Source organism: Mus musculus, chromosome 1, assembly GCF_000001635.26.
Source record: "Mus musculus strain C57BL/6J chromosome 1, GRCm38.p6 C57BL/6J".
NCBI classification, from domain to species: domain Eukaryota; kingdom Metazoa; phylum Chordata; class Mammalia; order Rodentia; family Muridae; genus Mus; species Mus musculus.
The window spans coordinates 183414065-183439529 of NC_000067.6; the positions used below are offsets into that span (position 1 = coordinate 183414065).

Sequence of the window (25465 nt, forward strand, 5' to 3'; positions counted from 1 at the left end):
CCCAGGTATTTGTTACAGGCATCTCCCTCCACGCTCGAAGCCAACCCTTTCAGAGCACATTGGAATCTTTGTCTTACCAGTGTTCCTTTGCCAGCAGAGCACTTTGACTACAGTGATGCCTGTTTCCTGTATTGGCACTGAGGACCTGTTGTAAAGTGTCTGACTGGATGATGTAACTGTATCTGAAATGAGATGTGGTGATCAGGAGCTTGTGTCAGGATGCCCAGTGGGATGCTGGTCTCTCTGACTCATCTTTTCGAGGACATACGCCTCAGACAAAGAGACCAAGACATAAATGCTAATAAAAGCTCAAGAAATCCTCTCCAGGAAGGGGGATGCCTTCCTGCTCACCGAGGCTCATGTGCTTAGGAGGCTGTGGTGGCTGTGAGATCACTGGCTGACCTGGGGCCAAGGGTTACTCCTCCCACCCACGGCTTCCATAGCAGTGATAGGCACTGACCTTTGAGTAAACCGCCCCGTGGAAACTGCGCCGTCACCAGTGACCCAGACTCCACCTATGTTTTCAGAAGCAGAGGCCGGGGTTGTGGCTCAGGGATCGTGTGTTTGCCTACAACGTCTGAGAGCCTGGGTCCCACCCTCAGCTCTGCCACCAGGTAAATCTACAAGGCGTTCTGTCCGACAAACTGGAAAGCTGGGCTATGTGGGCAGTCATCCTGACTACCCGCTTCTGGCTTCCCTTTCTTTTATGGGTCTTGTTTGTATCTTTAATATTGTGGAGGCTTTTAAAATAAAGAGTACTGAGTGTAGACTTGGCTACAACTAAGCTCATGGTCTTAATGTCCTCCTGGCAATGTGGTCAGTGGAAGAGCTGCCTGGGTATTACCGGGTATTTGAACCTGTTTCTAGTTGTGGTGTGGCTCAGCCCTTAGCACACACCTTTAATCCCTCTGGCTGGAATACAGACATGCCCTTAGTACACACCTTTAGCCCCAAACAATGTAGATAAAGTTAGTTTGTAGAAGGAAGCACCCATGTTTGAAAGTGATGTCGAGTTGAGTGGCAGACAAAGTGATGAAGCAGAGAAGGATTTGATGGAATAGGATGCACCCAACTCTCGTGAGAAGAGAGAGGGGAGGGAAGGTACTTAAGGGAGAGACGTACAGGAGGAAGAGAGTCCAGTCCAGGAATACAGCAGAGTTCATGGAGACAGTATAGTAGAGTTGAGAGGGAGAAGGAGGCGGTTTTACTGGGAGAGCTTTAAAGAGACAGATCGAAGAGAGAACAAACTAGACACAAGTAAAGACAGAACAAGCCACAGAATGAGAAGGATCCAGGGGATTAGAAAAGATTGCTAGAGTTAGTTTGTGGCCAAGCAGAGTAATTCAGAGAAAAGCCAGATTGAATCAGTCACCCTGGAGAGGAGTTTGAGCCACAACAGCTGAGTTGAACCAGCCAGCCAGAGTTCAGAAAGGCCAAGAAAGGGTGAGCTTATTCGGCAGCAAGTCTCAGAGGCTGAAAACATTCCAGGCCTTGATGAGACTGTACAGAGGCCTAGGTTAGCATGCAAGTCAGCAACAATTACAACAGGAGAATAACAGTTACTTCTACCCTTGGTCAACCTTTAAAAGGCAGGGCCAGCAGGCCATGTCAGTTCCAATGGGCTGGAATTACAGACAATGCTGGGTAGAAGAAGCTCAGCTCAGGCACTAAACACCTGCGTGGATCCATGCTGGTGTCCATGCCTCTGGGCTTGGGACTGTGTAAGTTTAGGGTTCCATGGCCATCCACTCAAGAACTAATTTAAAGCCAGTTGGGTGTAGTGGCATATGCCTTTAATCCCAGCACTTGGGAGGCATCACTGTGATTTGAGGCCAGTGTGGTCCACATAGAGAGTTCCAGGCCATATATATATATATCCCTGTCTTAAGAAAAAGGCTGTTGGTAGCAGAGACATGTATGAAGCAAGAACAGATACTTATGCAATGTATATAGAAGAATGCTTCTAAGGTAGCTATAGGGCCAGTTAGGGTGGCTAGGCAAAGGTGCCTACCCCCAAGTATGACAACCTGACTTCCATCCCTGGGTCCCATGTGATTGAAGGAGAGAATATACTCTTTATTTATTTATTTTTAAAAAGATTTACTTTACATATATATATGTATATATATATATATATATATACACTGTAGCTGACTAAAGACACCACAGAAGAGGGCATCAGATCTCATTACAGATGGTTGTGAGCCACCATGTGGTTGCTTGGATTTGAACTCAGGACCTACAGAAGAGCAGTCAGTGCTCTTAACCTCTGAGCCATCTCTCCAGCCCCAAGAATATACTCTTGAAAGTGCTCCTCTGACTTCCACACATACTGTGGTATGCCCCTCACCTCCACCCCCACCCCCTACCTCTCACCCCTCCCCCCTGACCCACATAGACACACACACACACAATAGATCTGGCAAAAGCAAGGTCAGGTCGACTGTGCTTCCTGGTCTTCATGTTCTCTGGGACACAAGGAATCTATTCATAAAAAACGTGTATATTGAAGTCTGTCAATGTGTTAGTACTAAGAGCCAGGCTTTGGGCTAATGTATTAGCTAGCTTTTCCATTACCATAAAAATGTCTAGATTGTCAGGGGAAAGGCTTATTCGAACCCATAGTTTTGGAACTTTGAGCCGTGGTCCTGCATTCACTGCTCTTGGTCCTGTGAGGCAACTCCTTCCTCACCACAGAGGGGAATGTGGTAGAGTAATGTTGTTTGCCTCACAGTTGCTGGGAAACAGAAATGGACAAGGTTGGGGTTCAAAATCTGCCTATGAGTACACCCCTTCAGCACCTAGTTCCTTTCTGTGAGGCCTTGTCTCTGAAGGTTTCAGCACATCCCATTGGTGCCATAGGCCGGGAGCCAAGTTTTCCAATGTATGCGTTTTAGAGAATAGTCCACATCTAAACCACAACAGCTGAGGATGCAGGTGGGTGGTAGGATGTATGAGGCCCTGGGTTCAATCTTCACGAGCTCTCCTGGCCTGCTAGAGGCTGACTGCAGTGCCTGTGTACCGGCTGGTTTTGTGTGTCAACTTGACACAGGTTGGAGTTATCACAGAGAAAGGAGCTTCAGGTGAGGAAATGACTCCACGAGATCCAGCTGCAAGGCATTTTCTCAATTAGTGATCAAGGGGGAGGTCCCCTTGTGAGTGATGCCATCTCTGGGCTGGTAGTCTCGGTTCTATAAGAGAGCAGGCTGAGCAAGCCAGTGGAAGCAAGGCAGTATGTAACATCCCTCCATGGCCTCTGCATCAGCTCCTGCTTTCTGACCTGCTTGAGTTCCAGTCCTGACTTCCTTTGGTGATGAACAGCAGCGTGGAAGTATAAGCCGAATAAACCCTTTCCTCCTCAACTTGCTTCTTGGTCATGATGTCTGTGCAGGAATAGAAACCCTGACTAAGAGAGCCTGGGAGGGGGCTTCAGAGGGTGATTCTGTTCTGACTCTCACTGTGGGGACACAGTCATAAAAGTTCCTTGCTGGACACCGGACTTGCCCCCTGCTTGATTTTGAATTTCCCAGTCTCTAAACTGAGAGATAAGTTTCTACTATCTATAAGTTAACAAGTCTACAGTATTTTTGTTTTCTTCAGTGTGCTTTTGAGATAGGGTCTCATGTAGCCCAGACTGGCCTTGAACTTGTCTACAGTCAAGGATGACCTGGATCCTTTGACCTTCCTGTCTCTACTTCCCAAGGGCAGTTGAACACAGCACAGCCTGATTTGTGAGATACTGGGGAATCAAACCCAGGGCCTTATGCATGCTAGGCAAGCACTCTACCAGCTGAGCCCCATCCCAGTTTGTGATATTATTGCAGCAGAGTGAAGGGATTGAGGCGCCCTCCTTTCCTTGCTTGACTGCTTGTGTTTTTCTTGCTGGGGATGCGAGATTCATGACACTTCCTCCCATCCAGGCACACTCGGGACGGCTCTCCGTGACATGCTCCCAGACCCACACCAGCACTCTCTGTGCCCTTCTGCACTGCAGGAGCCTGGACATTTGCCTCGCGCAGAGTCTGCTGTCAGACATCTGTAATGTGTGCCGCTCAGCCTGCAGAAAAACAGTAAACAAGCGGGAATTTCCTGGCCTGCCCCCAACATGGCGGAAACTCTGTGCAATTTGAAGAATCCTAGCACCTCAGTCATTGATGCCAGCACACGGTTGACTAAGCACCCGCAGTCTCCCAAACCCTCAGCACTAGTGTCAAGACCTGCTCCAGCTTCACTTTTAGGTAAGGACACCTCTCCCTGATGTCACGAGGTATGCTTAGCCACCAGCACAGAGAAGGAACTTCACTGATGAACCACCTCATTGAACTGGGGCAGGATGTGAGGGAGAGAAAGAAGGAAGAGCAGTTGGGAGCGGGGGCGGGGGGGGGGGCACTGGGCAGACTGGGCAGGCCAACCCAGGAAGGAGCAGCAGAGAATTCCCAAGGTCCAAATGCTGGGAAAACATACTAGCCCACACACTGTTCCTGGTCATCGGGCCCCGTGGCTCTCTCCTGGCATTTTCTGCCTGGGCCTCCCGTTCTTGTTGGGCTGGGTGGGCCTGCTGCAGGGACACCCCCAGTGCTTGGATTATGGACCACCCTTCCGTCCTCCTCAGCACCTGGACTTTTGCTCTGACTATGACTCCTTCGGCTGCTGTGATCAGCGCAAAGACCGCCGCATCGCTGCCAGGTACTGGGACATCATGAGCTACTTTGACCTGAAGGCCCACGAGCTGTGTGGAGGTTACATTAAAGACATCCTTTGCCAGGTGGGTCTGAGTGTATGTAAGCCTAGGAAGAGGAGGAGGAGGAGAGGGAGCCAGTTTGGAAAAGCGATTTGTGGCTTTACAGTGTTTGGCTGAACAGTGAGGGATCCTGGAGTAGGACTCTTCTGCCAGGTGCCTCCCTGGAGAGCTGGAGGTGAGGGTGTGCCCTGGTTCTCCATACTCTTCCCTCTGGGCTTTTTCTCCAGACAACGAAGATTGAAAGAGGTGTTCATGGGGTTCTCAGTGCAGCTGCTCCGTCCTGCCTACAAGGACCAGAAAGCTGGGCACAGCATCCCTGTGGCATTTATGCATTGTGCAGTGGGCAGGGGTGGGGCGGGGAGGGGTTGTGACACCTGCTGAGAGGGTGTTTTGCCATGGGGGCTTTGGTTGTGACAGTGGTGGTGGCAGGGGTTGGGGTCCTGTCTGCAGAACTCCTAAGCTGGATGCAGAGAGCCTCAAGTTGCTGGGAGGAAATGACCCAGAGTTTCTCCTCTCCACGCTCAGCAGCAGCCAAAATCCACAGGCAGGAGGCGTCACCTTAGCTGAGCTGAGCTTGAACATTAGAAGGTACAGACTGCGCATGCGCACGCGCACGCACCAGTCTTCGGGAAGAGAGTCCAACTCGAGAAGCTTCTGCAGGAAAGCAGCACTCTAATGACGTGACAGACATCCTGGGGCATTTTAGTGCTAGTATGTGGCTGTCCCAGGGTATCTTTATCCCACCATGGCCACTGTTTTCAAACTCCTCAGCTCTATGCGTGGGTACAGACAGCCTAGGCAGGAATCAGTGCAGTAGCACTCAGAGGACAGACACCTGGGTGGCATCGCCTCGGGGCTGTGTTCTCAGGACAGGGCACCGTCCTTCAGGTGTTTCCTGGAAATTTAACTCTGAGATGAGCAAGGGGTGTGCATGTGTGCATGCGTGTGTGTGCGTGTTATGTGTGTGTGTGTGTGTGTGTGTGTGTGTGTGTGTGTGTATTGGCTCGAGGTCAGTGTTAGGTGGCTTCTATCTCTCTTTACCTTGTTTGGAACAGGGCTTATAAAACTTGGATTCCCTTGATTCAGGTAGGATGGCTGGCAGCCAGTTCCAAAGCTTCCTGTCTCTGGCTCAGTGCTGTGGCACTGGCTGGGATCCAAATGCAGGTCCTCCTGCCTGCGAACAAGCACATTAGTAGCTGAGCCATCTCCTCGGCCTTAGAACGCGAGCTTTTCCAAGCAGCATGGAAACTATTTCTGAGATGTCCTCTGCTGAAAATCTTGCTCCCTTCCCATCTCCTCTCAGATCCAGAAAGTCACATTTAGCTGCTCCCTTGTTTTATGAACCTGAAGTGTAATGAACCCATCTACTTGTTGAAATAGACAAGGCCACTTCCCAGCACCGTGGTATCCTGACAGTGCTGCTGCAGACGGTCACAACCTCCACCTGTCTGGATCATATGCTGGCTTCCGGTCCCAGGACCTCTTGATTATCGGACATCAGGGTTAAGCACAGCACCGTGTATGGCCCATTTCCGCAGTGCTTTTCTGAACTCTAGCTCATAGCAAGTGTGAGCTCCTTGAAAACCCAAGTGTGCCCTTTGCCCACCACTGCTTGTGGGGCCCACCCACGGGAGAGGTGCAATGCTCACACGGTAGAGGATAGGGCCGCTTTTGGGTCTGAGTCTCCCCACCGTGGGGAAACATCTGTTTGGTTCCCGAGCTGAGTCAAAACAACTTTGCAAGCTCTAAACGGCTGCCTACAGGTGTGCCAGGGTGACGGTTATATTTCTGCAGCCAGTTTCTGTTCACAAGCATTTCCTTATTTTACCTCCATACAGCTTTTTTTCCCACTCTCCAGCAGATGGACCCAGGCAATCTGACACTCAGGCAAGTGGGTCCTCTCGCTTTGTGCTTTGTACCGGCTCCTCTGACATGTAGTCTCAGTTGACATGAACTAGGCAGTCTGATGGGGTGGTGCTATGCATCTCTGGGCTTCTTTGCTTCCCGCAGCCTCATAACCAAAGGCTTGCTCTCTTATGTCCAGCCAGGGGAAAGGAGAATAGTGGGATTCTAAAACTCACACAAGTGCAGCTGGTCCCTTGGAGAGTGACTCCAGTCACTCAGGGTACTTGGCTGTGAGAGCTGTAAGTGATCTGGGGTGCTTGGCTGACAGACTCACCTCTACCCTACCGCTCCAGATCTCTCTCTCTCTCTCTCTCTCTCTCTCTCTCTCTCTCTCCCTCCCCCCCCTCTCTCTCTCGTCAGGGTTTCTCTGTGTAGCCCTGGCTGTCCTGGAACTCATTCTGTAGACCAGGCTGGCCTTGAAACCCACCTGCTTCTGCCTCCCAAGTTCTGGGATTAAAATTGTGAACTACCACTGCCTGGTGTCAGATTCTCTCCTTTAAACCAGACATTGGTTACTTTTATATCGCCGTGATAAAACACTGTAACGACAAAGGTGACTTGTTAAAATGACAACAACAACAACAAACAACAACAAAAAAACATTTAATGTGGCTTATGGTTTCAGAGGGTGAGAGTCCATGATGTGGGAGTGAAGGAACACACGAGAGCTCATCTCTTGATCTACAACATGGAGGCACAGAAGTGCAGGCATGCTTCGAAGTGCAGGAGCCTTTTGAAACCCCACAGCCCACACCCAGGGACACATCTCCTCCAACAAGACACAAGACTTCCTAAACCTAAACAGTCCTGCTGATTAGGGACCAAATCCTCGAATATATGAATGAGCTAATAGGGCCCTTCTCTCTCAAAGCAACTGCTCTTTTCATCTTCTGTTATCACTGCAGTGTCCTCTGTCTGTTATCACTGCAGGGCGCTGAGGATATACCCACAGAAATCTGTTGCTTCCTGAAACTGCTGCAGTCTAGGAGGTCAAATAACAGCTACTCCTTTGGACATTTAATCCGTGTATACTTTTGTATAGGACAGCCTCGTTACTGAAAAGCTAGAATTGAGCTTCACTCACAGTGCCTTGCTTATATCAAACACAATATCTAATGTATGAAGAAATCACTAAGCACCTTAACTTCGGGGAGAGACACATCAAATACGCATTTTGATTATATACATTCGAATTGTTAAATGTTTTAAACACAAAGGAGCGTAGAATATGAACTGCTAACACTAGGTACCCAGATTTAATAGGCGAGGAATGTTGTCATGTTTCACCTTCAGGAAAGGAAGGATTGAAAAATGCAATACCGGGCTGGTGAGATGGCTCAGTGGGTTAGAGCACCCGACTGCTCTTCCGAAGGTCCAGAGTTCAAATCCCAGCAACCACATGGTGGCTCACAACCATCCGTAACAAGATCTGACCCCCTCTTCTGAGTGTCTGAAGACAGCTACAATGTACTTACATATAATAAATAAATAAATAAATAAATCTAAAAAAAAAAAAAAGAAAAATGCAATACCATTTTCCTTAAAAAAAAATATTCTCCCAGGGATGGAGAGGCGCTTCAGTAGCGAAGAGCACTTGCTGCTCTTATAGAGGACCAAGGTTCTGTTCCTAGCACCCACATGGTGGCTCACAACCATCTGCAGCTCTGATGCCCTCTTTTGGCCTCTGCAGATGCCTACATACACATGGTGCACATAAACTCATATAGACTTTCACATATATACATACGTAAAGAGAAGTCTATTAAAACTCATCCATCATTTAATATATAATCATAGGTCAAGAACGAAGCTATTAGGCTAGAGAGATGGCTCAGTGGTTAAGAGCACTGACTGCTCATCTAGAGGTCCTGAGTTCAATACCTAGCAATCACATGGTGGCTCACACCCATCTGTAATGGGATCTGATGCCCTCTTTGGTGTGTCTGAAGACAGTGACAGTGCACTCATACATGAAATAAACCTTTTTTAAAAAAAGGAACGAAGCTAGTGACAGCTGTTATATCTGTGCAAGCCTGTCACAGAAAGGGGGGTGTCTCATGGAACCCCACCCCTCAGGATTTATTTCTAGTTATGGTTGATCATAGAGGTAGAGACATTTTCTTCAGTGGTATAACCATAAATAAAGGTGCCTTGCTCCTGTAAACAAACCCTCACTCATTCTGCAAACAGATCCAAAAAACTCATTGGGTTTCATACACACGCACATGGGTGTGCGCGCGTGCGCGTGCATACACACGCACATGGGTGTGCGCGCGTGCGCGTGCACACACACACACACACACACGCACGCACGCACAAGCATGCATGCACACACGCATGCACGTGCGCGCACAAGCACACGCACCCATGCACGCATGTATGCACGCACGCATGCACACACGCATGCACGAGCACGTGGACAATAGATAGGGTGCTAAGGAGATTGGTAACAATGGGAAGGGGACAGGAGAGGTGTTGTGAGTTATGATACAATGTGACATAAAACGTCATGATGAAACCCATTATTACATACAACTTAACGCATGCTAACACACATTTTATGCAAGGGGTTTTCTCCAGGTGCATTAGCTGTATCAGAAATTGGGGTTCTACAGAAACAATTATCAACCATTTGTCCACAAGCTTCCGGAATGCTGACTCTCTACTACACCGCTTCTCCGTTTTCTTTGCTTGCTCACGTTGATCGAGCATCCCATTGTTTTTCCAGGAGTGTTCTCCCTACGCGGCTCACCTCTACGATGCCGAGAACCCCCAGACACCGCTCCGGAACCTTCCGGGCCTCTGCTCTGACTACTGCTCTGCCTTCCACCGCAGCTGCCACTCGGCCATCTCCTTGCTAACCAATGACCGTGGCCTCCAGGAGTCCCATGGCAAAGATGGTGCTCGCTTCTGTCACCTCCTCAACCTTCCTGACGAGGACTACTGCTTCCCCAATGTCCTGAGGAACGATCAACTCAACCGCAACCTGGGAGTGGTGGCTGAGGACCAGCAGGGCTGCCTGCAGCTCTGCCTGGTCGAGGTGGCCAATGGCTTGAGGAACCCTGTGTCCATGGTCCACGCTGGGGATGGCACCCACCGCTTCTTTGTCGCTGAGCAGGTAGGAGTGGTGTGGGTCTACCTCCCTGATGGGAGCCGCCTGGAACAGCCCTTCCTGGATCTCAAGAGCATGGTGCTGACCACACCGTGGATCGGGGATGAGAGAGGCTTCTTGGGTCTCGCTTTTCACCCCAAATTCCGCCACAACCGCAAGTTCTACATTTATTATTCATGCCTGGGCAAGAGGAAGGTGGAGAAAATCCGGATTAGTGAGATGAAGGTTTCCCTGTCTGACGGCAACAGAGCAGATCCCAAATCAGAGAGGTGAGACAATCCCACGAGAACCGAAACTCTGCTCCCAAATGATGCCCCTCCATTCTTAGGATGGTAGCGAAGGATGGCACTGGTTTTCGAGTGCTAGACTAAAATGTTAAGGAAACAGGTTGGACAGATGGTGCTAAGAGCCGTGGTCGCTCTTGCAGAGGACCTCTGTTCAGTGCCCCAGCACCCACACTGCATCACAACCCTCTATAATTTCAGTTCTAGGGATATGACTCCCCCTTCTGGCAGCTGCTGGTAATGCATGCAGATTGGTGTACAGGGGAAAAAATAATGCACATAAAGATGTTAAGGAAAGCCACTTCTGACGAATAAGGACAACCTGGGTAACTTCAGAGTGGAGCTTCTTTAAGGGGTGTAGCCCTCACCTTACCTAACCTAGTTAGAGCCATGCTTGCTCATGTTTACAAAGGGCTGGCAGCCAAAAGGGATTTTAGAGTGATTATAGATAATACATTAAACACAACAGTAGCCTCTAATTAATTGTGTGGGCCCTAGGTACCAGACCCTTTACCTTCAGTGTGAGATTTCTATGTCTAGTTGATGCTCTGGTTTCATTCTGTCGCTGTGACAAGGTAGAGGAGGGGGGATTTATTTAGCTTATACTTCCTGGCCACAGTCAGTCACCAAGAGAAAGCAGAGCAGGACCCCAAGCTGGAACTTGTAGGTGGGCTGGCTTGCTATTCCATAGAGCATCACCTCCAGCCGAGGGACTCATCTCACAGGCATAGATACAGCAGGAGCAACAGAGGAGGCTGCTTGGTAGCTGGATCCCACGCAGCAAGCTTCCTTGTGTGGTCCAGCTGTCTAAGGCTATTAGTCATTGTGGTCCTTGGAGACCGAAGCCAGGCTGGGCTAACTTTGCAGATCTTGGTGGCTTGGACGAGCCAACCTCTGGGTATCTCAGCCATGCTAAAGCCCAATGTGTAGTTTCTCTTTCTTTTCCAGGGTCATCTTGGAGATAGACGAACCAGCCTCCAACCACAATGGTGGACAGCTTCTCTTTGGCCTGGATGGTTATCTGTACATATTCACTGGGGACGGAGGGCAGGCTGGGGATCCCTTTGGCAAGTTCGGAAATGCTCAGAACAAGTAAGTTGTATGGAGGGCTGTACCCCTGTTCCTTTCACGTGTACCCCGGCACACTGCTTACCTAGAGTCAAACTTAGAAGATCTAATCCCCCCCCACTGCAGCCAGTGAGAGGAGCCTTTGGGTTACCTTATCAATAATACACACGGAACACTGTGCTAACTAATATAAATGCTTAATGTGACTGGACATGGTAGTACACACCTTTAATCCCATCACTTGGGAGGCAGAGGCAGGTGGAGCTCTGTGAGTTTGGGGCCAGCCTGATCTACATAGTGAGTTTCAGGACATCCAGGGCTACAGAGTGGGACCCTTCTTCAATAAACAAACAAACAAACAAACAAACAAACAAGCAAGCTAGCTAGCTATCATAATGCCGTATAGAAAATAATTTAAAGATTAAACTCGAGGACAACAACCGTCTAATTTGACTTATATCTCAGTATACCTCAGGCTCTGTGCGAGGCCCAGAGACACAGGAGAAGCCAGTTAATAAGAGCTGAGATTATCGAGTGCCCACAGTGTTGACAGTGACCGAGTCTCATATTATCCTTGTTTAAAGGGTGAGGAAACTTTAATCTGTTTTCATTGTTATGCCATTAGTACGAGGCCTACTGTAAACATGTATGAAAGATTCCTATGTAGGGCTTATGCTTTCCGTTTTCCTGCCACGAAAAAGACAGAAACTGCGACTTGGACACTGGTATGAGAGCCCATTGGATTAATTAATGTCAGTCACACTAAGGTGGTATCTGCTGAATGCTGTCATTCAGGGATTTCATTACGTACCACGTGCATGCCTGCCCATTAAATGTGTTCTCACACCAGCAGTGCGATACTGCATCACAGCCCAGCACTCGAACTCATTAGAAGAGCCTCAAAAAAGATAAAAAAAAAAAAAAAGAAAAAAGAAAAAAAAAAGAAAAAAAAAGGTTTGTTTCCCCCTCCATCCCCCCAGCACACTGGGACAAACAAACAAACAAACCAACCAACCAACCAACCATTATTTATTTTTAAGTTTACAATATTAAGCCAAATTGGAGAGCACCCATCATTAAAATAGAAAGCCAAAGCGTCAAAGTACTAAGGGTCACGTAAGATGAGGGAGTCTTAAACATCTCTTATATATTTAAAAGAACCAGGCGGGTCACCCTCCCCTCTAGGGTTCCTAGCAGTCTCCTGCGAGGCGTCAGCTCTCAGCGGCCTGCCTGGTCCTCTCCTCTGACCCTTTGCCTTTCTCACTTGTATCCTTGCTCACCCAGCAGGCCTCTTTCTTGCCATCTTGTCTTTCAGAAGTTCTCTGCTGGGGAAAGTGTTAAGGATTGATGTGAATGGGGCAGACGTGGATGGCCAGCGGTACCGAGTGCCCCTGGACAATCCGTTTGTCTCTGAGCCAGGTGCCCACCCTGCCGTCTATGCTTACGGGGTCAGAAACATGTGGCGCTGTGCTGTGGACCGAGGAGACCCCGTCACACACCGGGGCCGAGGTCGGATATTCTGTGGGGACGTGGGCCAGAACAAGTTCGAGGAAGTCGACCTTATAGTTAAAGGCGGGAACTATGGCTGGAGAGCCAAGGAAGGGTTTGAATGTTATGACAAGAGACTTTGCCGTAATGCGTCCTTGGGTAAGTAGGGTGCCGTCTGGGTGCTTTGAGTGAGTTGACTAGGTTGGCAGGGGAGGTGGGCGGAGACAACCTGAATATTCTGAGAGCTGTCTCCATGGTAGCTTGTTGGATTATGGGATGGTACCTCTCTGCTGCCCCAATCAGGTACACCCAGAGGCACTTTGGTGATACTTGTTTGAAAGTCGGTCCCTGCTGGTCAGTAGTAGTTGCCTAGCTCGAATCCCTGTGAATTCAGAGCCAGCCTCGGATCCACAAACCCTTCTCTCTAGCAATTTCCTTTGCTGAGGTCACTGGAACACTTGCTCTGTTTTACGGAATGGAAAATGAAGCCAACTGATATTGATTGGGGCCGGTGAGATGGCTCAGTAGATAGAGATGCTTGATGCCAAATTGATGAGCAGAGTTGACCCTGGGACCCACGTGATGGGAAACCAGCTCCTGAAAGCCGTCCTCATCGCAAATGCTCACACACATAAATGCAATACTTTTAAAAGACCATTTGACTCATATGGTGTATGCCAGTCACATGCATTTACATTTTGGGTGAGCTGGGTCACAGGGACTAACTAGTACTTTAAAGAAGTTACTTGAGTGTCTTCTAGGCATACTATTTTAAGAACTACTGGTAGGGCAAACTTGGTGGCTATGTGGGCTTTAAATAGTCTACCAGTTGGAACATTCTGCCAAAATGGTATCCCCCATACACAAGAGGAAGAAAGTGTGTACCTCAAAATTATCAATCAAGATGCTGGAGAGCCCCACTTGCTTCAAAGCTAGAGACTGACGGTCACCTCCCCTTCTTCCTTCTCTCCCTGAGCATCCTTTTGAGACAGGGTCTCATATAACCCAGGCTGGCTTTATGACCGTTGACCCTTCTGTCTCCACCTGTGTCTCAAGACTTCTGGTATATCTGCCCTGAGAGCCTAATTGGGGAACCAGGTGTTGGGGAGGGGATTTGGGGTCGAGATAACAGTTTAACAGGAAAGTTGCATCCATGATTGGTCTGCTGAGGAAAACGAAGGATTCCATTGCCAGTCTCACTAATGACCCAAAACTAAATAAGACAATTGCATTGAGAAGTCCACTGTTGATTCCTTAGAACTATCCACTCATGCTGTGTTCTTTGCTCCTTTTTTTTTCTTCTTGGTCCTGACAGATGACATTCTGCCCATCTATGCTTATGGCCATGGGGTAGGAAAGTCAGTCACTGGAGGGTATGTCTACCGTGGGTGTGAATCCCCCAATCTCAATGGACTCTACATCTTTGGGGACTTCATGAGTGGGTAAGGAAGTAATTATTTATTTGTTCTTTTTTATTTTTAAAGATTTATTTATTTTATGTATATGAGTATACTGTAACTATCTTCAGACACACCAGAAGAGGGCATCAGATCCCATTACAGATGGTTGTGAGCCACCATGTGGTTGCTGGGAGTTGAACTCAGGACCTACAGAAGAGCAGTCAGTGCTCTTAACCTCTGAGCCATCTCTCCAGACCCTGTTTTTGTTTTTTTGTATGTTCTGAGGCAGGGTTTTGATATTTCTGGCCAACCTGCAGCTTACCATGTAGAACAGATAGGTCTCAAACTCAAGGTAATTCCCCTGTCTCTTAGAGGTGTGCTTTACTATGCTCAGTGCTAGTACTTGAGGATCCTTGCTTCTAGGAGGGAAAATAAAACTGTGGAGTGGAAAATACGGATTCCTACAACATAAGGTTTTACTTTTCATCTAGTCGACTTATGGCTTTGCAGGAAGATAGGAAAACCCAGAAATGGACAAAGCGAGACATCTGCTTGGGCAACTCGACCTGCGCCTTCCCGGGGCTGATCAGTGCATACAGCAGGTTCATCATCTCCTTTGCTGAAGATGAAGCAGGTAGCCCTTGCTGTTTAATTGCTCTTCCTTAACCACTGCTATCAGCTGTGCATGTCTTGTCATTTAAACAGTCACTGTCACTTCTCTCATGACGATCCTTGAGTGAGTTTCACAGCACACTGGGTAACAAGTAGCCACAACACCCAGGAGATGCAGTCACTATTTTCAGTGTCATGGGGTGGTGGTGGGACAGATTGATTGTTGATTGTTCCCCCAATCCCCAACCCCTGTCATGGTGCAAAATATAGCTCCTTGTGAGGAACACTTCAAGATCTGTGGTCTCATCTCTGACTTCGGAGAGGTCTGTGTCCTCCCCATCAGCTGCTTTTAGTCTGAGATGATTAAGAGAGTGTGGTCAAGGCCCCAGCGGGCCAGGCTAAAAGTGCAACCCATTCATATTCTCTTGGGCGCTCTAAGAGGAGATGTGTGCTCGATGATTGGGTTAGGGTCTTCCTGACTCTGCCAAGAGTATGTAAGGAAAGAGACCTGGATGTAAAAGCTGTGTGTGTGTGTGAGAGAGAGAGAGAGCAAGAGCAAGGTATATGGTTATTTATTTTACAGAAGGCACCATTGCATCATTGGCCATTGAAGCCAAGGTTTGTACACATGTCTAAGGAACATGTTTGCTCCTAAGAATAGATAACCAGAGAGTGCATGTTTTAAAAAGAGATTTATTTATTTTATGCATGTAAGTACACTGTAGCTGTCTTCAGACACACCAGAAGAGGGCATCGGATATTGAATCCCATTACAGATGGTTGTGAGCCACTATATAGTTGCTGGGAATTAAACTCAGGACCTCTGGAAGAACGGTCAGTGTTCTTAACCATTGAGCCATCTCTCCAACCCCCAGAGAGTTCATTTTTAGTCTCAGCGGTCCATTAGTTAATGTTTCAACTTGAAAGGTTAAAGTTTCAAATTTTAAAGAAATTCCATTTTGTTTCCCTAAGTATGCACAGGATCTTTTTGTCTAGCCATGCTTAGGTTAGGTAAAAAAGGCAATAAGATGATGTCATAGGCTGGGGATGTAGCTCAGTTGCTAGAGTGCCTGAGGCACTGGGCTCATATCTGTAATACTGTATTTAGGACTGGAGGCAGGGGAATCCAGAAACTCAAGGTTATCCTTGGCTTACGGGGAGTCGGAGACTAATCTCACCCCCCCCCCCCACACACACATACACACAGAGAGAGAGACAGAGAGAGACAGAGAGACAGACACAAAGACAGAGACAGAGACAGAGACAGAAAAACTGAAAAGGAGCAACCCAGTATCTCTGAGCATCTCTCAGATACCTGAGATTCTTTATAAATGGGCGGCCAGGGCCGGGGAGTCCCTGAGTTTAGCTCTTCTCACTCAGAGCCTCAGGGTGGCTTCACAGGACCCTATCTTGAGGAGGTAATAAGGAAATCCAGTCATCTCCCTTTCCTCTCCTCTCAGTAGCTGCTGGATAGACACTTTGACAGGAATATTCAATAGCAGCAGAGAATGCTGTATATTTTCTTCCCCTCAGATATAGGTCAGATTAGACCAGATATAAAGTAATAAAGGCAGGTTTATTAGGAGGCAGCTCTCAGGTGGGCTAACCAGTCTCACAGGCGGAGGTTAGTGAAGTCGCATATCCAGGCTGAAGCAAGGGGATTTTTATAGAGCTTAGGGCCATAGAGATGGCGTGCCAGCTAGGAGCTGGGATTATATCCATTCATGGCCCAGAACTGAGCCCCTGGGCGTGCACTCTTGAGTGGGTTGTCAGAAACGGGGAGGTTAGGTTTTCTCAGTGTGGGCAAGGTTGGGGGAGGGAGGGCAGATAGGGGTTTCCCGGCTTGTGCAGGGGATGAGCAGGGGTCCCAGCCCAACAGAGGGTATTTTAGAAAATTCAAGAATTTTAAATAGAAAAAAGACTATGAGAGTTGCAAATTGGGAATCCAAACATTTAAAGGAATAGAAAAAAAACCACAGGCTGGCAAGAGGCTGCTCAGGGAAGAGAGGGTGGATCAGTGCAAGCCATTCATCCGCCCTGGTGGGGCCTCTCTACTGGAACCTCCCAGAAAGGTGCTTCTCTGCGACACAGAATCCTGGCTTTGGAGGTTTGGTTTGCAGAGCCTGTAGATACCAGTCAGAAGAGGAAAACCGGCTGCCTTTGGAAACAGTCACTTCTAGCAAACACAGCTAGTGTCCTCTAGGAAGTGGGACTGTGCCAAGGCTTTGCCCTGGGTCAGCCCTGAGGCCAGAGAAGCTGCCTCTAGGTGTGCTCCTTTCTCTTGTAAAAGCTCCTTTTCTTGTTCTCCCACTGAGACTCTTCCAGAGCAGAATTTCGTCTCCTCCATCAGTTGCTAGCTTTGGGTAAGGTGTCTTTCCGTGGAACTAGACTGGAGCACTTAGACTTGACACTGCGTGTTAACTGAAGAGAGCCTAAGTGGATGGCTGGCCTGGAGCAATCCCTGGGCCATTTTGCGAGCTGACCTAAGTAAAGGCTGGCCTGAGGAGGATGCTTGCGCAAGCCCTGCTGCATTAAAGTTAGCTTTCTGCCTGAAACAGACATTAAGAGGATGGCAAGATGGATCATCTGGTAAAGGTGCCACTAAGCCTGACAACCTGGATTCCATCCAGGTACCCAAAGAGAGATCTGCTTTCTGCAGCTTTTCCTCCAATCTCCACACATGGGCCATGACACACACGCTTCTCATATACCCCAATTCACAAGTAAGATGTAAAATAGATACTCAAAATGTTAGCTCCATACCATCGATAAAATTTTGTATTTTCTCCTAAATATAGAACTGGAAGTTTTGGGTATGTTCAAAACATACATATTACATAGGCTGTAGCAGATAAAGTAAACACACAGTAAGATAGCCCCTGCTTCCCACTTTGGAGCTCGTGTGTGTTCTAGAAGGTTCCTGTCAGAGCGGCCTGAGTTTGTGTGACTATTGGAAGGCAGCTCATTTATCTGATGGTGTTTGGTGTTTCCAGTCAATTAGTACAACTGAATCCAGAGAAGGATACGCCCTGACTGACATCCCTTCTCAGAACAGTTATAAACACGTCTTCTATCAGTATGTGAAGCCACAGTGTTTACGATACTTGTTACTAAGAAGTCACGTAAGCCTTGTGAGTGAGTCGAATACTGTGTAACCCGCTAGCATTGTGTTGGGTTGACAGAGCTGCTGAGACACTTGCTCCCGAGATAAAAAAGAGTAGAGGGCTGAGGAGATGGCCCAGTTGTCAAGTGTCACCCTGCAAGTACAAAGACCCCAAGTTCAGTTCCCCAACACTCAGGTATAAGCTGGGTGTGGTAGTGTGCTGTGACCTCCGTGCTGGAGAGGAAGAGGCAGGTGGACCCTGGCGCTCAGCAGCCAGCCAGCCCAGCCAGACCCTGTTTCAAACATAAGATGGTGAAGAGTCAAGAGGGACACTCAACGTCAACCGGTGGCCTCTGTATGCTGACGCATATGTGTGCACCTCACATATATGAACACATACATACGCATCCTCCCTCCCTTCCCCATGACAAGCCACTCTCAATGTTATTCCGTGCTTCCTGAAGCATGGTGACTCTCTTTTATGAGCGAATTAATATGGGGAGGGGGCAGGGTGTTACGTAGATTGGGAGGTCTCTCAGGGTAGCACAGCTCTGAAACGGTGTTATGAGAGCTCATGTCTAGAATTACCCAGGTAGCACTGGGGCTGAGGCCCACCCTCAAGCACAACTATGCCTGGCACAGACGACCACCGGGTGCAGGGAAGTAGATTCTTCCACCAGGAAGTAATGGAGATGTTTTCCGAAAGCCAGGCAGGAAGGACTGGGAGGAAGCGGGGCTCTTTCTAAATGTGATCCTGGAGGGTGTGGTTGGAGGTGTTTGGCATGGGGGTGTGGAGAGGAGCAAGAGGAAAGGCTGATAGGGTGGGGACTGGCCAGAAAGAAATCAACAATGCTGTCACCTGTCACCGAGGAAGAAAATGCCAAAGCCAGGCTGACAGGAAACAGGGATGGAGGGACAGAGCAAAGTGACTGCCATCAGGCTGCAGCGAATGGGTGCCTCAGGGGTGGAGCTTTACTGGGGTGACATTTCTAGGAGAAAAGAGGAGACAGAGAGCAGTCTGACAGATCCAGCAGCACACACATGGAGTGTCCTCCACTGGGCCTCCTTCTAAGAGGTTCAAACCATACTGGAGGCTCAAAGGTGAACTCCTTCCCTCTCTTCCCCCTAAGAAGCCTGCACCTGCAGCCCAGTGCAGGGCCGGCTGTCAGGCATCCAGCGCTCACCTGTGATGGTCACGACACTTTAGGACTGGTAGCTTCATTCAGTTAAGCTAGTTTTTCCGTGTGTCCAGCCCTGCTGATGTGGTGTCCTTGTTTCTGCCTCCTGTCTCCTTAGGAGAGCTGTATTTCCTGGCCACCTCCTACCCAAGTGCCTATGCGCCACATGGATCTATTTACAAGTTTGTCGATCCTTCAAGGTGAGATTTGGTGTCATCTTCTCAGGAATTGGTTCATGGACAGATGTGCAGACAGATCCCACTGAGGCTGCTTCCTGACTTTGAAGTGTGGTTCAGTGGATATGTGACAAATAGATCTAACCATTGCTCAGGGCCCGGCATAGCTTCACCTAACAGCTGGGCTCTCCACCCATGTGACCTCAGAAGTTCCTGGGGGAGGTCTAGTTGGTCCCCAAGGCTGTGCCTTAGATGCCCTGCAGAGAAGTAGGGTGTGGGTTGCCACAGGGTGAGCCTTGTCTGGGCAGTCTCCACTGAAGCTGTCCCACCTTCAGAGTGCTCTGGTGGGGTGATCTAGCTTGGGAAGGGACTTCTCTTCCTGCTAATAGTTTCCAGGCTGAACCTAGTTCCTGCTCCTTTGGTTCCTGTATAGTTAAGTTTGGTTAGGAGATAATCCAACCACTCTCTTTCCTCAGAACAGCCTGAGGAACCAAACACAACCAGACAGAAACGGTTGGCTGTGAACTTCATTGTTGGCTTTCTTGAGAGAGGAGTCTCATATTATAGGTTGGCCTGGAACTCATTTAGTTGTCTTGAACTCAAGGTAGTCCTCCTGCCTCGGCCTCCTGAGTGCTGGGCTTGTAGGTATGAGTCACAAAGCCTGGCTTTATGCACACACACGTTGCCAGAGTGCTGAGAGGACAGATATGGGCCTCAAGCCATGGCTAAGGAGACTGACACTGGGTAAGCTCAGCCACTGGCCATCACGGGGTGACAGTGACATCAGCAATGAATGTGGAGAGAACTGGCTGGGAGGTTCCAGTTCAGTGCCCAAAGCCCCATTTGTTTCAGGCATTGCACATGGGGACATGCAACTTAACTGCAAGGCGAGGCTAGCTGGTGAGGATGGGCCGTGCTTAGCTTCTGTCCCATTGTCCCTTTGAAGGGATTTTTCTTAAAGTGATTCATTATTTTTTTTTTTTAAAGATTTATTTATTATTATATGTAAGTACTCTGTAGCTATCTTCAGACACACCAGAAGAGGGAGTCAGATCTTGTTACGGATGGTTGTGAGCCACCATGTGGTTGCTGGAATTTGAACTCCAGACCTTCAGAAGAGCAATTGGGTGCTCTTACCCACTGAGCCATCTCACCAGCCCAAAGTGATTCATTATTACCATTGCAACAATTATTACTACCATCACCACCATCACCATCACTGTCACTATCATCACCACCATCATCACATCACCATTATCACCACCAACATTACCACCATCACCACCACCATCATCACATCACCATTATCACCACCAACATTACCACCATCATCACCACCATCACCGTCACCATCAACACCATCATCACTACCATCATCACCATCACCACCATCACCACCATCGTCACCATCAACACCATCATCACCATCATCACCACTATCACCACCATCACCATCCCCATTATCTGTTCAGCACTTACTATCTGTTGGACCTTGTCCAAATGTTATTTTTTTAAACTCCATTCTTCACCAGTCACTTATGGTGTGGCAGAGACACAGCTCTCAGTTAACCTTCACTATTTCCCTGTGAGCCATTGAAAACCATTTTTTTTTTCATTTCATAGATGCATAAATTGAGGCTTTGTAAGATGTCCTGGGCTACTCTGATATGGACCCAGTTGTGCCTGTCACCAGACCCCATGCTGACCTCCATTCTCCACTGCCTCCTGAAGGCACTGGGGACCCTTCCTCCTCTCCATCTGAGCTCAGCGCACACTCCTACCATAACTACCCAGCCCCTGGACAAGAAAGGGCCAAGCCCAGCTCTTGTAAATGTACACCCTGAGGAGACCTCGATGTGTGATTGTGATTTCACCAACTTGTGACACTGCCCTCTCTGCCCGTGTTTATAGGCGAGCCCCACCAGGCAAGTGCAAATACAAGCCAGTGCCCGTGAAAACCAAGAGTAAGAAGGTCCGGTTCCGGCCACTCGCCGGTGAGTCCCTTCCTGAGGTTTGGCTTAGTCATGGGTACAGCCACATCCTTAGCAAACACGTGGTAATCCCCTGGGTGGAGGGTCAGACTTTCCTGTTTTCTTCTTGTAATATTTATTGTGTCTGCATGCTTTGCCTGCATTTGTATATGTGCACTGCCTGTGTGTGTGTGTGTGTGTGTGTGTGTGTGTGTGTGTGTGTGTGCAGGAGCCTACAGAGCCCAGAATGAGGCTTCAGATGCCCTGTAACCCGGGTTCCTGTTGGTTGTGAGCCACTGGGTGGTGCTGGGAACTGATCCTGGGCCTTCAGCAAGAGCAGATAGTGTTCTCAATGGCTGAGCTGTCTTGAGCTCCAGGGGTCATAATTCCTCTCTAAAGGGTTATGAGGACTATTAACTTGTAGCTCAGTGTATGCATCTCTTCTGCAGACCGGAATTAGTGGGATGCCTGCTTCTACTGTGATCTGCTGTCCTCTAGTCATCCGTCCATGCATGCATGCAATTGTTTATGTATTCATTCATTTGGTGATAATTATTCAGTATTTACTTTGTGGGAGGTTCTGTGCTAAGCCTGGAGATACAGCAACAGATACTCAACACCTCTGACCTATGCAAATTTGGAGTCAGATGGGAGGGGGACATAGAGAAATAAGTTAGTTGTGAGGTTCTGGTTTGGAGGCTATGTAGGTTACTGTGAGGGAGCCTGAGGTGAGGAATTCTTCATGGTAAAACAGGGAGTCATGGAAGACTTTTAAGAGGCAAGATGCAATCTTAGGCAGACATCCCAGAACCACTTATCTCTGGAGTGACCTCAATCCACAAAGGAAGGCATTTACTGCCAGGCCTGATAGGGGTATTAAAACAATGTCAATACAAACAATTGATACCACAGTTCCCTTATGGCAAGCTGGGTGTGGCGGCACTCACAGTACCAGTTCCTCAGGAGGCAGAGGTAGGAGGATTGCTTGAACCAGAGTTGGAGGCCAGCCCAGAGAACTCTGCCAGGCCCTGTGAGGTTCCTTAGGGCTCCTTTTACAGCTTCTTCCTGGGGTGTCCCTTTCTCACTGAATCAATGCTTACCTTCCAGCCACAGTCTTGGACTTGCTGAAGGAGGAATCGCAGAAAGCAGCCCGAAAAGCATCCAACGCAACCTTCACTTCTAGCTCAGACAGGGTTGCATCTCAGAAGGGCTCCCTCAAGAAGCCAGCTTCTTCCCGAAGCAGCAAGAAAACATTTCGAAGGCCTGGTACCAAGAAGAAAAGCAGAGTGTGGTCCCCACGTCCCCAGGGCAAGAGGAAGCCCAATCTTGACAGCCATGGTGTAGGGATGAGACAGGCCGCAGGCAGAAGTCACCCATGACCTCTTGGTCATCTTGGCCGATGAGACCTGAGACAGGAGAATGCTTCACTGAGTGCATAATGCTGTCCATTCTGAGTCTGGGACTCAGACAGTCAAGAAGCCTGGGTGGCGGTGGGCTGTTTTCTGTGTGGTCTTTTCCCTCCCTGGGAAATCTTGCTGTCTACTGAAGAAACATGAGCCTGGTCTGCGGGCAGCATTTCTGTGGAGATACCACAGCCCACAGGACCTTGCACGTGGCTTATGGCATGTCCAGTGTGCATACCTGCCTGGCATCCCACCTGACATCCTTTCTACCTGGGGTAATAAATTACCTTTGGCTTACACGTACACATCCTTTGATCTCAGTGTTTGGCAATGGGGAATCTAGCATGTTTCAGCCAGCTTGCTTTAGCAGCTCGCTCCTCTCTGCTGCTGCCTGTGACTGGCTCCTATGTAAGCCCTCTGGAAGATAGATGGCCCCTTTCTTTCCTCCAGACAGAAGCCTGTGAACTGAAGACAAGGAGGCTTGCCTCTGATCCTCCAGCAGTTGTTATTTGGGTTCAGCTAATGGCCAATAAACACAACTGCATTCCATTTGGGGTCCTCTGTTTGCCCTCTCTGTATGCTTCATTTTGAAATCTCCTGATCTTGCTTAGCCTTGCTGTACAACTCTGTGGGAGATAAGGAAGGTGGGGGCTTCTTGACTGGACTTCCCAGTCACAGAGCAGCCAGGCAGTGCTCCATCTCAAAACAGTAAAGCCTGCAGCTTTTGAACTACAGGAGGAATGGAGAACTATAGGGTGTGTGTGTGGAGGGGTGGTTGTGATGGTGGAGAGATGGCTCAGAAATCAAGAGCACTTACTGCTCTTCCAGAGGACTTGGGTTCAGTCCCACGCACCCACAAGGCACCTTACAACTGCCTCTCACTCCAGATCCAGGGGATCTGATATACATGGGATATGTATGCATACATGCAGGCAAAATATCTGTACCCACTAAAAATATAACTAAGAGAGGGAGCAGGATTCTGACAGGTCTCTCTCCAAATCAGGAACAACATCCAGGACAGCATGGATGCTTAGTTTAAAGAGAACACAGTGTCGTGTACCAGGGCTGCTATGGCTTTTAGAGGTGATGTGGGCACCGCTCTAACGGGGCTGAACATACTCTGAAGGGTTTTTTTCTTTCTGATAGAAACAAGCTGTACCTTTCTCTTCCGAAGGTACACTCACTAGATCGACACTCCTGAGCCTCTTCGCTTCGTGCTCTTCTATCTTTATGGAAGATTCGCAGTATTACCCATCTCTTCTCGAACTCCATTTTCAGGTCTTGTTCATCCACCCCTCCCCCTCTCCTAGGTTCACCCGCACCCCTTTCCTTATTAACAGTTCTCGCAAGTACTCTGCAGGTTAGAAATAAACTCCAGGCTGTAGCTCTGAGATCTCAGACTTCTTACTTTTCAGATGTCTACGGAGGCCAGAAGAGGGTGTCGGAACCACGGGACTCAGGATTCCGGGTGCTGAGAACTGAAGGGGGATTCTGGGGGCATTTACAAGAGCAGAACGTGGAGAGTTATTTTTTCAGCTCTATTCTGAACTCTGTTCGAATGGGACGATGGTGGGTGGGTCTAGGGAACAGAGGTGAAAGGATTCTCTGAAATTCTGGGAAGCTGGGCGGGCGTGGGGAGGGGCGGAGAGTTTCCCTGGCCCAGAGTTCTTGCCGAACTAATCATGGATAGTCACCCAGCGAGCTTTCACGGAAGGGCACAGTGAGGCCAACGTGTGTTCCGTTTCCTCAAAATTTATGGAGTTGAAAGGCTCAGGAGGGAAAGAAAACAAAAAACAAGGACCAGCTGGTGGGGACGGGGCTGGGGGCCGGGGTAGCAGCGACCGGAGAATGATAAGGTGGTCCGAGTTCTGGCTGGAGACATCTCGGATGAAGCCAGAGTGCTTGGCTGTGGTGCAGAGAACCACTTTAGGAGAGGACACTAAGGAGCAGAGCTGGGGTTTATTATGAAGACGCTTTTAACACAGATTAAAGCATGGGTGTTAGAGGAGGCTGGACGCTTAGAGCAAGGTCGGTTGACACACAGCGTGGGCCCGGGGGTCTCGGTTACAGCCTTGTGCGCGATTGTGGTGGCTCCTGAAACGCATTAAAGCTTTCTTGGGAACTTTCTTTATCCTCTTTCCCTTTTGGTAAATGGGTACACAGAGCTCCTGAGACACCTTGGATAGCATTATACTCTGATAAGCTAAAACCACACTAGCAAAGAGGGGAAATTAATTATAATTATACATTTTATTTCATCCAGCATGTTCCAACACTGTAAGCAGTTAAGTCTTCCTAATGACAGAGTTTACATTCTTTCTCTTCTTTAGTTCTGAGTTTTCTAAGTGGAGGTATGGTTGTTCTCATCTTAATTCGGTAAGGTCATACTTCAAACGGCCTTCAGTCTGTGTATCCTTTATCAAGCCCTGGCCCTGAGATCTGGGTGAAAAATCCCTAGCCCGGAAAATTCATGAGTTCAGAAAAGATTCTTGGCGCTCTACCCCAAGTGTCCCAGCTCAGAGGGTGTTCTAGCATCCAAGAAAAAAACAAAACAAAACAAAAAACAGAGAACGGCTCTAACCAGGAAAGCAGTCGGGAACTTTCGTTTTGGGAGTCCCTCCTCCACCCTTGCCCTTGGCAGGACAGGACTTTGGAGCCATACTGGGCTGGCGAGCTGGGGCTGCCACGTGTCGGCCACAGCGCAGGGCGGTGTCCGGGTCCAGCGGGCCACAGTCCCAAGGCCAAGTGTGGGAGGCTCAGCGGGTCCTCGTCCTCAGCCATGGTTAGAGTGGCACCACAGCGCCTCTCACCGGCCGACCCGCGTAACTGCAGGCCTGGCGCCTCCGGGTTGCCAGAGGCCAAGTTTGCTTCCAGGAGCGCTTTGCCTTAGAAAGAGACGGTGGAACTTCAAAGCTCCATTTCTGGCGAACCAAGTAAAAACCTGGTTCAGTAGTAAGCCCCCAACCCCATCCACCTTCCTCTTGCTTTTGTTATATTCCAGGATTTCCCCTGCCCCTTGCTG

At 48.7% G+C, this 25465-nt stretch overlaps 1 protein-coding gene across 9 annotated transcripts; it reads left to right on the top strand.

Moving 5' to 3' along the window:
* The first annotated feature begins 398 nt into the window (after window positions 1–398).
* On the top strand, window positions 399–22989 carry Hhipl2 (hedgehog interacting protein-like 2). 9 transcript variants are annotated; one of them, XM_030243698.1, is made up of 11 exons: window positions 399–614; window positions 3921–4238; window positions 4613–4765; window positions 9375–10027; window positions 10991–11134; window positions 12426–12757; window positions 13914–14040; window positions 14490–14632; window positions 19010–19091; window positions 20979–21061; window positions 22145–22743. In XM_030243698.1, the coding sequence occupies exons 3-11, from the start codon at window positions 4700–4702 to the stop codon at window positions 22414–22416; spliced, it is 1902 nt and encodes a 633-aa protein (XP_030099558.1). In that variant the 5' UTR covers window positions 399–614; window positions 3921–4238; window positions 4613–4699; the 3' UTR covers window positions 22417–22743. The 9 variants fall into 9 exon arrangements, 8 of the variants coding, with proteins under 8 accessions (XP_030099558.1, XP_011248036.1, XP_011248038.1 ...); XM_011249734.3 differs by having other exon boundaries at window positions 526–614; window positions 10973–11134; XM_011249736.3 differs by having other exon boundaries at window positions 526–614; window positions 9482–10027; window positions 10973–11134.
* The last annotated feature ends 2476 nt before the right edge of the window (window positions 22990–25465 follow it).